The 14,374-nt window shown below is 43.0% G+C and overlaps 1 protein-coding gene across 2 annotated transcripts in view; it reads left to right on the plus strand.

Annotated features, from left to right (window-relative positions):
• The window catches only part of LOC135090029 (organic cation transporter protein-like), a 66,583-nt gene that overhangs the window by 38,018 nt on the left and 14,191 nt on the right, over nucleotides 1-14,374 (plus strand). The window contains exons 1-2 of one of the 2 annotated variants that reach the window (XM_063986259.1): nucleotides 1,087-1,931; nucleotides 12,386-12,604. In XM_063986259.1, coding sequence (XP_063842329.1) covers nucleotides 12,400-12,604 — 205 coding nt within the window. In that variant the 5' untranslated portion in view covers nucleotides 1,087-1,931; nucleotides 12,386-12,399. Of the gene's footprint in view, nucleotides 1-1,086; nucleotides 1,932-12,385; nucleotides 12,605-14,374 lie in introns of those variants that run through there. The other variant, XM_063986258.1, reaches the window with a different exon arrangement.

A 14,374-nucleotide genomic window follows, 5' to 3' on the forward strand; every position in this document is an offset into this window, starting at 1 on the left:
TATATACACACACACACACACACACACACACACACAGGGTGTAACGCGAGTTTCTGCAAATACTGAAAGAGGTGAAAGAAAGTGCAATTCTAAGTAGAAAATGTTCTATACACATATGCATTTTAAGGTTTTGTTTATGTCAGATGAGTTGAAAATATGTGGGACTCGCGGGTGTGCTCTGCGTGTAGCTATGAGGTGATGGACAGACGTTGCATTGTCGCAGCCTCGGAGGTGCCATTTGGTTAAATTACGAATGGTTTAATCTTATTTTTTGCGAGCTGTGGAATATTACACTATCTTATAATAAGACAAATGTTATTAAAAAGCATGTAATTTACCGATAAGCATTACACATCAACATTATTGCGGTGATTAAAAGTACTCTAGTAAAATGCTACGTGGCATTATCACTCAGCTGTTTTCAAGGTCGCGCGGACCCGCTCTGCCCTCCTTCGTCTCTTCGATGATGCCATGTAGCATTTTACAGGAGTTGCTGTTCAACTCCTTACAGTTGAACAATTACAGTTGACCTGCGGCTCAAGGCCGCAAGTATTTTGGTAGGTCGTTGACCCCACACTTGCGGCCCTGAGCCGTCCTGGCAAGAGAGGATTTCCGGGTGAGCCGGCATCGCAATTCCTAACGCCGATGTGAGCCACCGTGGCAGAATTATATCTACTCACGGCACTGCTTCCCATGCGTCACATTGGGCAGTACGTCTCCACCACACACTGCGCCAGGACACCTTAGTCTGATTACTGAACTAATCTGCAGTTCTGTCATCCACGAGACTCAAGGTTATTGATGGATTGTTTGGTGGAGGAGAGTGTAAATGAGTACAGTTTAGGAATTCAAGGCTCGTCCTCTGTTCACACCAAAACACTTCGCAGATTTTGTTTCCAAACTACAGGTATGTAGGCTTTGTGAACAATTTGTTTACTATAGTTTGCGAGCAAAATTTGTGGGTTATTTCTTTCCCATCCAGAATGAGAGAGAGAGAGAGAGAGAGAGAGAGAGAGAGAGAGAGAGAGAGAGAGAGAGAGAGAGAAATGTATGTTTTATGTTTTGTGAATGAGTGAGTGAAATGAGTTAGTGTATTTGTTCGCGCGAGCAGTCGTGAGTACTGATAAAATTGAGAATTGACATCATGAGAGCAAATGAGTTCCGGACGAGATACTTTGTTTGAAAACAGTTTGTAAACAAACATGGAGAAAGTTTGACACAAAGTTTGCACACAGTTTCTTGGCATGGACGAGCCCGTACATGTCTTGCTCGTACGTCACATCACACTCCCCTGCTGACCCGGGGCACGCCAGCGAGGAGTTGGAGTGGACGGCGGGTCCACGGGTGACGAGGAGCACATGTCTCCCGAAATGCAATGATAATTCGTATCTCCATACATTGATCGGCAGAGAGGGAGAGCAGTGCACCAAACAGGAGTCGATGAACTCTACTCGACAATGACAGTAATTACTTACATTGTGCTTTGAGCTGCAACCTTTGTGTTTGTTGCCGGATCTCTCCACACATCCACCTGAGTGTGTGTTTGTGTGTGAGACTGGCCTCGGTGTCAAGTATGACGCGTTACATTTAGATCACCAGCCTTGCCATCCTGGGTAAAGCTCTAATGCCATCAATAATAGTGTTATCTACATGTTTGCTAAATCCTTTCATTGCTACTGTGTGACCTGTTAATTTTTTTTTTACGTGGACCGCGAGACCCTTACAGGATCCCGCCACGCTGCGAGTTGTGGCACGCTGAGACGAGATGCGTTTCGATCCTGCTCCGAGACGCCGTGTGGTGTGCCGTACTCTCCGCATCTCGTTTTGTTATCTGGCGTCGTGTGTGCGCGTCGTGTGCATAGCGAAATATTTTCCTAAATTGCCATGAATATAAGTAAGCTGTAGCAACTGGACTGCGAAGAGACGATAAGGTAAGCAGTAGAATACGAGAAATAAGTACTGTGTGTACCAATTTGTGTCAGAAATAAGGGAAAGAGGGATAAGATAATATGGCAGGCAAGAGACCAGAAGGGTATGGCAGGGAAGGCGGGAGGAAGAAGAAATATAATGGCCGTGGATATTTTGCGAACTTGGAGAAGTGTTTCGATAAGTTTGCCCACCACTGCATCGAGAGAAGTTTCCTGCCTACTGTTCTGAAGAGGCTGCACTGCCATTTGTACTAGATTGTTGTCACTGGTTGCTTGACTAACTGGATGTTGCTGGAGATGACGGTGGCAGGATAGTTGGTGGTGGCTCGTTGGTTCTCCGATGAATACTGGTAGCGTGGAGTACGTAGGTAGTGGTTTAGATTATGGCTGACTGTACGAGTAAATGCAGCACAAAGATGTACAGTACTTCTTAATTTAATGATGGACACGCGTGATACCGAGACGCAGATTACGACGGACGTGACGATGCTTGATTCTCGCTCTCTGAAGACTGACTGAACTGATCTCTGCTCTCTGAACTGTCTGTCTCCGATCTGATCTCTAGCTACGCGTACAGGCTCTATTTACGTGAAAGGAAGTGGATCAGGATTCAGAAACTGAGATGAAGGAATCAGGTGCCTGTAAATGGGGTGAAGGAACCAGTGGCAGAGGTCGTTATTTTAACCAATGTCCTGCGAGGAAGACAAGGAAGCAGTGCAGGTGTTTTCCCTAAGGACTGGCAGGAATGTAGGGAAGGTGTGGTATTCCCTGGAGAGGGAGAGAGGAGAAAGGTTAAAAATAAATCAGACTGGTTACGTGAGGACAGTGCACGTGGAATACTGAACAATGAAATATATGAGTGATAAATATATACACTAATAATTGTTGACTGATGCGACTGATGCAAGTATTATTATTATTATTATTATTATTATTATTATTATTATTATTATTATTATTATTATTATTATTATTATTATTACACACACACACACACACACACACACACACACACACACACACACACACACACACACACACACACACACACACACACACAAGTATGTGGACGACTGCACCGTGGGCGTCCCAGTTTCCACCAAGAACCCGGACTACTCGCCACTGCAAGCAATTCTGGAGCGACTGCAGACGTGGACAGAGGAGAGCAGGATGACCATCAACCACAGCAAAACTGTGGTGATGCATTTCTGTACCTCCTCTGTACCAGTGCCCCCTCCCCGGCTCACAGTGGGCCCTCACCCCCTCCAGGTGGTCCAATGTGCCAAGCTTCTCGGAGTCACGGTGGACGACCAGCTGACCTGGAAGCAGCATGTCGCCAGCACCGTGAGATCAGCTACCTACAGGCTGTACATGCTGCGCAGACTCAGGTCGCTGGGGACGCCGACAGATGAGTTAAGGGGGGTGTACCTTACCTTCATCCTCCCCAAACTCATGTACGCCTCCCCAGCGTGGTCCTCCTCCCTCACACACACTCAACAGCTACAGCTAGAGAGTGTGCAGAAAAGGGCGTGCAGGGTCATCCTTGGCCCTGCATACACCACCTATGAAGAAGCCCTGACCACCCTGAGTCTGTCCAGAATATCCACCAGGCACCGAGAGGCTCTGGAGAAGTTTGGGAGGGGACTACTGCATCATCCGCGTCTCAGAAACATGCTGCCGCCCGACGCGCCTCGCCCGGTCCGTGCCACCAGACACCACAACAAAATAACGCCCCTGAAGGCGCCGCGCACGGACCGGTACAGACTCAGTGCGATTCCCACCATGGTGCGAGCCATCAATCAATAGTATTTCCCTCCTAGATTAGACTTACCTTTAGGATTTATGTTAAGTTTTTCCCCATCCCCTATGTACATTTTCAGTTTGTCAACTGCCTAAATAATAAACCGTTTATTATTATTATTATTATTATTATTATTACACACACACACACACACACACATACACAGTAATAGTGGTATAATCTGTTTATCATAATTATAAGACAACAAATGTGATAAAAGAGATAAACGTATGCATAATCACACACACACACACACACACACACACACACACACACACACACACACACACACACACACACACACACACACACACACACACACACACACACACACACACACACACACACACACACACACACACACACACACACACACACACACACACACACACACACACATAGTAAAAGTGGTATAATCTATTGATCATGATTATATAAGATTATAGTAATCTGATTATACAGGTAAACATATGCATAAATAAACACACACACACACACACACACACACACACACACACACACACACACACACACACACACACACACACACACACACACACACACACACACACACACACACACACATACACGTTCCACCTTTCCTACCCAGTCTGTCACACGCAATACATCAGAGAGAGAGAGAGAGAGAGAGAGAGAGAGAGAGAGAGAGAGAGAGAGAGAGAGAGAGAGAGAGAGAGAGAGAGAGAGAGAGAGAGGTGCTAGTGAAAGGTCAGGTGTGGTCAGTAAGATTCCGATTACACACACACACACACACACTGAGAAAGAGGAGGAAGAGAAGGAGAAAGGGGGAGGAGAGCAACAGCATAAAACAAGAACAAGAACAAGAGGCAAAAGAGCGAGAGAGAGAGAGAGAGAGAGAGAGAGAGAGAGAGAGAGAGAGAGAGAGAGAGAGAGAGAGAGAGAGAGAGAGAGAGAGAGAGAGAGAGAGAGAGAGCTTCACCTGATCCCTCGTCTCCCGTAAGGATTATAGTTTTCTCTCTCTCTCTCTCTCTCTCTCTCTCTCTCTCTCTCTCTCTCTCTCTCTCTCTCTCTCTCTCTCTCTCTCTCTCTCTCTCTCTCTCTCTCTCTCTCTCTCTCTCTCTCTCTCTATCTATCTACCTCCACGTTCCTGTCCGGTAATTATTTAGTCACTATTGACACAGAAATGGTCTCAAAAACTCCACATTTTGTTCTCTATCCTTGCTTTCCTCACTTATCTCTCCCTCCCTCCCTCTCTGACTCTTTTCCTCTCAGGGTGAAACAGAGGGGAGGGGAAAGTCGAGACATCCCAAGAAAGAGATGGGACTTCAGCCTCGAGGTTGATCAGAGTTTATTACAGTCCTTCCCATACATTTGTCTTGCAGCCTGTGTGTGTGTGTGTGTGTGTGTGTGTGTGTGTGTGTGTGTGTGTGTGTGTGTGTGTGTGTGTGTGTGTGTGTGTAAGGGTCTGCGCATTATGAGAAAAGATGACATTGTGCAGAGAGAGAGAGAGAGAGAGAGAGAGAGAGAGAGAGAGAGAGAGAGAGAGAGAGAGAGAGAGAGAGAGAGAGAGAGAGAGAGCAGAAGGGAGAAAACGCAATAATAGTCAAATAGCAAATAAAGAGGAATAATATAGTTTTATGAAAAAAAAATGCCTTTGGAAATTTCTAACATGGTATAAGAAATGGATGAAAAAAGCAAATAAATTTAAAACTACTTTTACGGTACAGAGGTGTTATGGCTTAGGTCAAGAAGCCTCTTTCTCTCTCTCTCTCTCTCTCTCTCTCTCTCTCTCTCTCTCTCTCTCTCTCTCTCTCTCTCTGTATTTTGCTATTTTCCTTTTTGTATGCCATTGGTTGCTTATGAAACCCTTATTCTTTATGATAAAAATGAAAAGAAGTGATAATAATGATAACAATAATAATGCCATTATAGTATCAATGATTTCATTAGTAATAATAATAATAATAATAATGATAATAATAATAATAATAATAATAATAATAATAATAATAATAATAATAATATTATTATTATTATTATTATTATTATTATTATTATTATTATTATTATTATTATTATTATTATTATTAAGATTACAGTAATCTGATTATAAAGTTAAACATATGCATAAACACACACACACACACACACACACACACACACACGTTCCACCTTTCCTACCCAGTCTGTCACATGCAATACATCAGAGAGAGAGAGAGAGAGAGAGAGAGAGAGAGAGAGAGAGAGAGAGAGAGAGAGAGAGAGAGAGAGAGAGAGAGAGAGGTGGGGTAAAGACTCGTGGGCATTACCTTACCCATTCTAATCTCCTGCTGACCCATCTATTCCGAACTCTGATTGTCCTGGACAGTTTGTTGCAATATAACATTCCTTTTTTTGTCCATGTTCATCATCATGCTCATTGTTCAGCAATGGATGATATTCCATCCAGTGGTAATTTCATATGAGGCACGATTTAGAACGAGAGGAATCTAGGAATAAAGAGAGATGATCATAGTTAGAAGGTAGAAGGAAAATAAGTATCGAGACTCAAACATGACAACCCAGATTTCCAACCCACTGATTCAGGTGACACGACGCCCTTACTCATTTTCCCTTAGTAACTCATGTAGTACTGAAATTATAAGATTTGATTATGAGAACAGTTAGTGTAAGCGTGTGGCGATTTGTAGCCTTGTTCAGATCCTTAAAACTAATTTCAAAGTATTGTTGACAATGTTTTTTCCTTACCTCTTTTTTTTTTTTTAATGAAATAATAGGTACGATTGAAATTATTTAGATAGTGTAACAATATTTAGTTTCGTGTTATATAAACTGGATGTCACACTAGGCGATCGTCAAACGAAGTAAGTGCAACGAACTCGGCGACTCTATTTTGTGCTGAAGCTCGGCGATAATTTGGTGAAATCGGTGTTCTGAGCGAAGGCGTCGCGGATCTCTACCGAAACTGTATCGAAATTCCATCGAATGTTGCCGAATCTCGGCGACACTATGACAAACTTCGCCGGTCGAATGTGGCCGACACCCTGTCAACAGTTGCCAACAGTCTAACGGCAGCCTAGCGACTCTGGTCGCTAGGCTGCCGTTAGACCTGGTCTAAATTCACCATGTGTGACATCCCCTTAAGAGAGAGACAGTTTTCTATGTGAAGCAGGGTTCTCTTGATCTTTGTATCACACCTGACCCACATGACTCTCCTGTGAATAGAGATTTACTTGTTCCCTCTTCACACCTGCACTTCAGAGACTTGTCATATTTGAACTCTCGTTAGAGGAGTTGCTTCCAGCTGCCATACAAAATTTGCCAGTCTCATAGGTTCAAGTGACCAGCTAGTTTCAAATGACCAAGTGCCCATGCAACCCTTTTTTAACTGCCAGACTTATGGCTTATTTACTCCCATCCACGGCAGCGCATGGACCTTCCTGGACACTTTTTATTCTCAGAAGAATGTTTAGGCGTTGGCTGAGATCCGTTAGCTACTGTGCCACATCACACAATTTCCCTTTATCATTTCAGTTCTTTTTACTTTTTATTGGAATACAAGTATTAGGTATGGATTATATTTAGCTTATCAAACCATTCAGTACTATGGTCAGCTTTCACTGACCAACAGGCAGATTTTTATCTAATTCTAATGATTCATAGGCAAGTATAGATCTCTGATAGAGGTAAATTTGTATGGAATGTAGATTGTATATGCAGAGAGAGAGAGAGAGAGAGAGAGAGAGAGAGAGAGAGAGAGAGAGAGAGAGAGAGAGAGAGAGAGAGAGAGAGAGAGGTGGTGTGTGGGGAGTGAGGTTATTAGCAACACATAGGCTCTAATCTGATAATTACCCAGTACAAGGTTTGGTAGAGCCACAGGCCGGAGAATCCCTTGAAAGGACAACGCCTAAACGCTCAATTTAAAATAGTCAGACCATAGCTGGTCACTTGAACCTACTACACCGGTGTCAAGAAGGCAATTGAATTTGTATTAGAAATTCAGTTTCCTTTTTTGACACCGACAAGGCTACATCACCATAGAAAGCAAGAAATTCACTCTGATTGACAGCATTATTGGATTGAGTGAATGTGACTTGAGCCAACGTGAGATATCCATGAGACTTGGAATTTTTTGCGAAACTGTATTTACTTGGCTGCGGAGATGAGAGGAGGAGGAGTTAGCGGACGGGAGAAAAGGTGGCAATCATCCAAGGGTAATCACCACAGGAAATTAAGTTCACCTTACTGTGCAGACATGTGAGCTCAACCCTCACATGAATGCTCGGCAAATAAAAGAAACACAATATCCAGGCTTCTGTTGACACTACTTGTAGAAAACTGCACCATTCCGGCCCTTGTCACCCCACCCTGCCATGAAGGACCATTTAACACAGGCCCACAAAGATTTATGGCTACATTTTGCACAACAACACAACAAAAAGGAATGGACTTATGGAGAACGGTAATTTTCTCAGATGAGAAGACCTCAGCAGCGCATGACAAATTGCATTTCTGGGGAAGAGATGGAACAAGGTAAGACGCCATACAGCACAATTGTAATAAAGTATGGTCGTAGATGACGGTGGATGATCATCCGGGAGAGAGAGAGACGGCCAGAGGACCTGTGCAGGCACGCCCTAAAGGAGTGGGAGAGGCTCCGGCGACGGCCTGAGTTGCCGCACCAGCTGGTCAGCCCTGTTCAAGACCACCTTCGGAGAGTAATTATTCACCAGGGCGGCTGGAGAGAGTACTAAATAAAACGCTACTCAACCATGGAATTAGTTTAATTCTAGCCTTTTTTGCCTTTTGTGTCTGAAAAGAATGGAGAGAAGGACAATAGGTGAACGGAGGAAAAGTTGTCAAAAGCAATATCATCAACTCATTATCATTTGTTTAATATAATATATAGTTCATGAAAAAAAAATAGCAACTACAGTGCAATCATGTTGTAACTAAAGTACAAAAACAAGAAAATAGTATTGATAATGACAACACACTAACTAATAAAACGAAAACATTGTATACCATCCATCCTCTCACAGCAGTACAGTACAGGTGCCACGGGTGTCTTCACCAGGCTTTTCTCTGTGGCCGTATGTTCCGTGTCTGAATTAAAAGCTTAGTTTCTTCTTTATTTGCTCAATATGAAGGAGCCTCCCAAAGGTACATTCTCAGCACCACTCTGTTCCTCTTGGCAATCCCTGGTACTGTGTCATCCTTATAAGTCCGTATCCACTCTTCTCTCTGTATTTGCCCTGTACTCATTTAGGACTGCACCAAGCAATTATATAAGTCTTTATACTGAATCAGGTCTACCTCCCCTCGCTCACCGCCATGCTCTACATTCTTTTCGATGTCATGCAAGACAGGACCGCCTGGAAACTGTTACCCAATGCCTTCACTGTTACCCAATGCCTTCGTTCATTGTTACCCAATGCCTTCGTTCATTGTTACCAAAATGCCTTCGTTCACTGTTACCCAGTGCCTTCTTCGTTCACTGTTGCCCAGTGCCTTCGTTCTTTCAGCAGAACTCTTTGCCATCAGGATCTCATGTTCATCAAAACAATTGTTCCTTCTTGCTCAGTCACTCTATAGATTCTGTCACAACCCGCCACCTATTGGGGTGCTGATACTCCATTCCCTTTGTCCCAAAATCCATAAACTCTTGCTCCAGCTGTCCTCCCTTGGCTGTACTATCCACATTCAGGAGTTCCTCCACACATCAACGTCGTGGGTAAGACAGTAGCTGACAGGACGGCAAAAGAGGCCCACTCCCACCCTTCTTCCGTAGACCTTCCCAGTGACTTTGACAAGCATACAGGAAGACTGCGACTAAACTGTGACAGACACTCTACAGACGGCCTGCGGCACACCATTCCTGGACAAGGCAGAGAGGATACACCACTAGAATCTCGCTCCCCCAGCCGCACTCTGGACACAGTAATCACCAGACTGAGGATTGCACACAGACAGCTAAATTCTCACCAACACAAGCTGGACCTCTCTGACACTCCTCACTGCCCTAGGTGAGCCACAGACACAGACACCGGGACACAACCTGCTACACTATCTTCGTCATTACTCTCGCCGCATTGCACCTCTTCACTCACTGTGTTCACTCCACCTCAACAGACCAACGCTAGCTCACCTCAAGGCAAGCTCTCAAGACCCCCGGACTGGCCTTCGGAGTTCTCTGGCACATCAGGACTTTCCTCCAGAAGACAGGTCAGATCACTAGAATTTGACTACCTGACCCACCTGCTGCCAACATCTTCAGCGCACCATAGACTGGCGCCACAGCCCACACGGTCCATCAAATCCCCAGCAAGAACAAGAATGGTGCGTGGCAGCGTTGCCTTCTACACATCATCTGGTGACTGCGCTGGACTGAGTGATGACTGCTGCTGACTGAATGAGTCATCTCTTGACCGATGCCCTGCCTCCTTCAATCGATCCTTTCCCTCTGATACCACACCAAACACTGGTGGACCTCATGAAGCCGTGCATGCAGCACAGAAGCGTAGCAGTGCGCCATATTGCTGGCTGATAATTCACTATGTAACAGGATTTTTGTCTTTGACAAGCAAATCTTATTTTCCAACTCTTATCATTGCAAAACAATAGAAAATATCCATTATTCTTGTCAAACTTTGCTTTTATAGCTTTTAGAATGATTTTTTGCCCCAAAATAGCTAAATTTTACTATTTTTCCAGATGCTGTCTCAGAGAACTTCTTCGCTCTTGTCTTCATGAATTGACCACATATGTAGCAGACTGCATCTGGAGAATGATTGCAGCATCTTGGTGCCATTTCACTTCTTGTGATGTGTCTTCTCATTCTGAATCATTATAGAAAATTTTTGAAGATTCTAGAAAATTCTTGATACTTCTACATATTTCTACTTGTTTTAGTTTTCCCTGAAAAAGAACACATTTTCTTAGTGTCCCGTTTTCTTTTTAAACATTATCTTTGTTCTTAGTCATAGATTAGCATAAGGCTTATTTACCCATTTTATATCATGTAGTATTATTCTCTCCATAATTTAAGTTCTTTATAATATAAAGAACATACAACATACATATTATGTATGTATATAAGGGGAAGTGGTGTATTTGAGGTGAAATGTATTGAGGCGAGAGCCTCAGCCGAGAGGCGATACGCGTTTGGGGTTTGTATCGAGTCAGGACATTCCTCAGACAGCTTCCAGAGGCCCTGAGGGGATTGAAAAGGTGACGTACTCAAGGGATAAATTCGGGTGTGGGGTGGTGATGGAGCGTGTGTGTGGAAGTATTAGTGGTGTGGCGATATAACCTTGATATCCAGGATCAGGTTGGTGAGTCTTTTGTGGTATCAAGAGCTCTTGTCCACCGAAATTTGGTGTTGGTTGTGTAATGCTGAGGGGAAGCGTCAGCAGAGAGGCAGCCATTTTGTGAGCGGAGGATGTATTGGTGTCCTTGGAGGCGGGTCTGGTGTTGTGGCATCATTGGTGCCTTTGGCGGTGGTGGTGTGGTGTTACTGGTGTCTTTGGGGATGGTGTTATGGTGTCATAGGTGATCTATGGTGATTGTGGTGATGTCTTGTGAGGTTTGAGGAGGTAAAATGCCATTGCTAAATGGTGACGCGGTGACGGCGTCTGGAGAAATTCCCACAGCTGAAAAAAAAAAAAAAAAAAATCGGCAGCCTATGAAGGTGTAAACAGGTTTTAGTGCTGTGTTAAGTGACGGGATTATCATGTATTAATGTGTACTACCTCAATTGGTTTGTGAATTATCATTAGTATTAATATATCTTGTTATTATATAGAATAACTGTATTTTGTACCCCAACATTGATCTGGTATTGAGGTGATTTCTGGCGTGCTGTGCCAAGGTAAGGGTTATGTAAGAGGGTTTAATGACTGGCGATTTCGGATAGGTCGGGTAGGTACCTGAAGCCTTTAAATAAAAATCCAGACCTTTAAAACTTTCTGGGATCAGTGTAATGTCCACTTTCTTGGAATGATAATTGAGATCGTGACATGCTGCATTCTAGAAAGTTCTAGAATATTCTGGAAATGTTTACATTGAATAGAATGTTCTAAAATGTTAAAGAAACTTCTAAAAGTGTCTGGTAGAACATTCTTGAGAAGATTTCTGAAATGTAAACATATTCTTAATATGAAAAATTTCTTGCTAGATCTGGTCAGTTCAAGAATGATCTTATTGAAATAAAAAATCCTTAGAACATTTTATATTCTTTCCTTCATTGTTTTAACTTATTTGGAACATTTCAAAAGCAATAAGATAAGCAATGACATGAAAACCAACAGTAACCCATACTATAATGAAATAAAGCAAAAATGTAAATTCATTGTTCTAAATTTTAGGATCAAAATAACTTTTTTCTATTTTGTTTTCGATGGAAATAACTGGAAAATTATGGTTTGGGACCAAGGACAAGACAAAAGTGAAATTTTATGACAAAGTGAATTATTGGCATATTCTTTTACTCTCAAACAGGCAGTGTACATCTCTTGTTAGGAAAGGCTCACCCGATCTGGGAAAGACTTTGTACAAGTAATGAATGTCATTTAAAGGTTATATTCAATGCAAGTTTTCAGGTTAATTATGATAATGCTAACTGAATATCTGAATTTTAGATAACCACAGATATTATATAATTTTTCATGCGCAGTGTAAGGAGGGAGAATGGAAGGGAAAGTATCTGAGGAAGTGGTGAAGAACAAGGACAGGGACGTGCAGGGTGACAGTCACGACGCCCTCGAAGATCGTCGCTGCCTGGAGATGGATTGTGATGCCAGGCTGCCCAGAGTCACCTCCTTCGAGGAGCTGATGAGATGGGTCGGCACTCGCGGGCGGTGGAATATTGCCATCATTACCATATGTGCTCTGGGTGAGTGCTGTGCTGCCTAATTTCTGTCTCCATGTCAGGTCTGTTTTTTTTGTTGTTGTTTTTTTTTTAGGATGTGTAGAGAATAAGGCGGTAGTATTCTTCCATTCAAGGGCCAAATCCACCAAAACCATTTTTTTTTTTTTTATAGTTGGAGGGGCACCGTCCAAGGGCAACAAAACGGCAATAAAAAAAAAAAAAAAGTCCACTGAGGTGCCGGTCCCCGAACCGAGTCGAAAGCGGTAGTCAGAAATTACAGGATAAGTGTCTTGAAACCTCCCTCTCGAAAGAGTTCATCATAGGACGGTGGAAATACAGAAACAGGCAGGGAGTTCCGGAGTTTACCAGAGAAAGAAATGAATGATTGAAATTACTGGTTAACTCTCGTATTAGAGAGGTGAACAGAATAGGGATGAGAGAAAGAAGAGACGTGCAGCGAGGCCGCGGGAGGAGGGGAAGCATGCAGTTAGGAAGATAAGAAGAGCAGTTGGCATGAAAATAACGGAAGAAGATAGCAAGAGATGCAGCACTGCGGCGATGAGAAAGAGGCTGAAGACAGTCAGTTAGAGGATAGGAGTTGATAAGACGAAAAGCTTTTTGATTCCACCCTGTTTAAAGAGCGGTTTGAGTGGAACTACCCCCCCTCTCCCCCATACATTTGCAGCATACTCCATACATGGACGGATAAGCCCCATGCACAAAGTTAGCAGCTGTGTTGGGGGTGAGAAAAACTGGCGGAGACGACGCAGAACGCCTAACTTCAAAGAAGGTGTTTTAGCTAGAGATGAGATGTGAAGTTTCCAGTTTAGATTATAAATATAGGACAAATCGAGAATGTTCAGTGTAGAAGAGGGGGACAGTCGAGAATCAATGAAGAAGAGGGGATAGTTGTCTGAAAGATTGTGTCGAATTGATAGTCTAATCTAGTAACACCTATATACATTCATAGCACCGATTTAGACATGACCACGTTTGTATGGATCAGTAATCTTGTTGGTGCTTCTGACATAAGAATCAATCATGTGTGAACTTTTGTAGTTACCTTTGACTTTACATGCATTTGTGCATAAATATTGTTTAGTTAGATAAATACATGTACTACCACTGATCCTTCTAAATTATCGTATGACACGTGTTTTGATGTCTCGGTGTTCTTATAACGTCATGACCAAATGGAAATACTTAACACTGATTAACACGGGGTAGTGCTGGTAATGCTTCCTGTATCGTCACTAGCTTCTTTGTATGTCCATCAGTACTCCAGACTTAGACACTCCAGCAGGTGTAAGCAGTCTTCCTCTCAGTACTGGTGTCTTCGTTAAAATACACTGGTCAACTGTCATCTTTGTCAGGGAAAGTCCAAAAACTTCAGCACTTGAAGTATATGCTATGTACGTCCATACATTACTTTTAATTCCTTTTCTGCACTACCGAGAGCATCAGTTGACCATTTAATTTGAGAGCTGTAGGACATGCATAATTACTAGCTGAAAGGTAACGATGTGATGGCTACTGGTACTCCGTGTCACTGAATTCTCTTCACATGCCACATGGCTTGTTCTACTCACTTACTACGTTATGATACATTTTCTAAAACGTGGCACTGAAGACTAGGAATCTCTTCTCTGTTTTCATCCTTACACTGAGACGAGGTGTTTGGTCCATTTTGGCTCTCCCTCCGTGTGTGGCAGCCTCATGCATAGAAAATGGTAAATGTCAGCGATCTATAAATAAGTGAATGAATAAGTGAAAAAAAAAGTAATATATTCTTGA

The sequence above is a fragment of the Scylla paramamosain genome, chromosome 34 (genome assembly GCF_035594125.1).
Source record: "Scylla paramamosain isolate STU-SP2022 chromosome 34, ASM3559412v1, whole genome shotgun sequence".
In the NCBI taxonomy this organism is placed as follows: domain Eukaryota; kingdom Metazoa; phylum Arthropoda; class Malacostraca; order Decapoda; family Portunidae; genus Scylla; species Scylla paramamosain.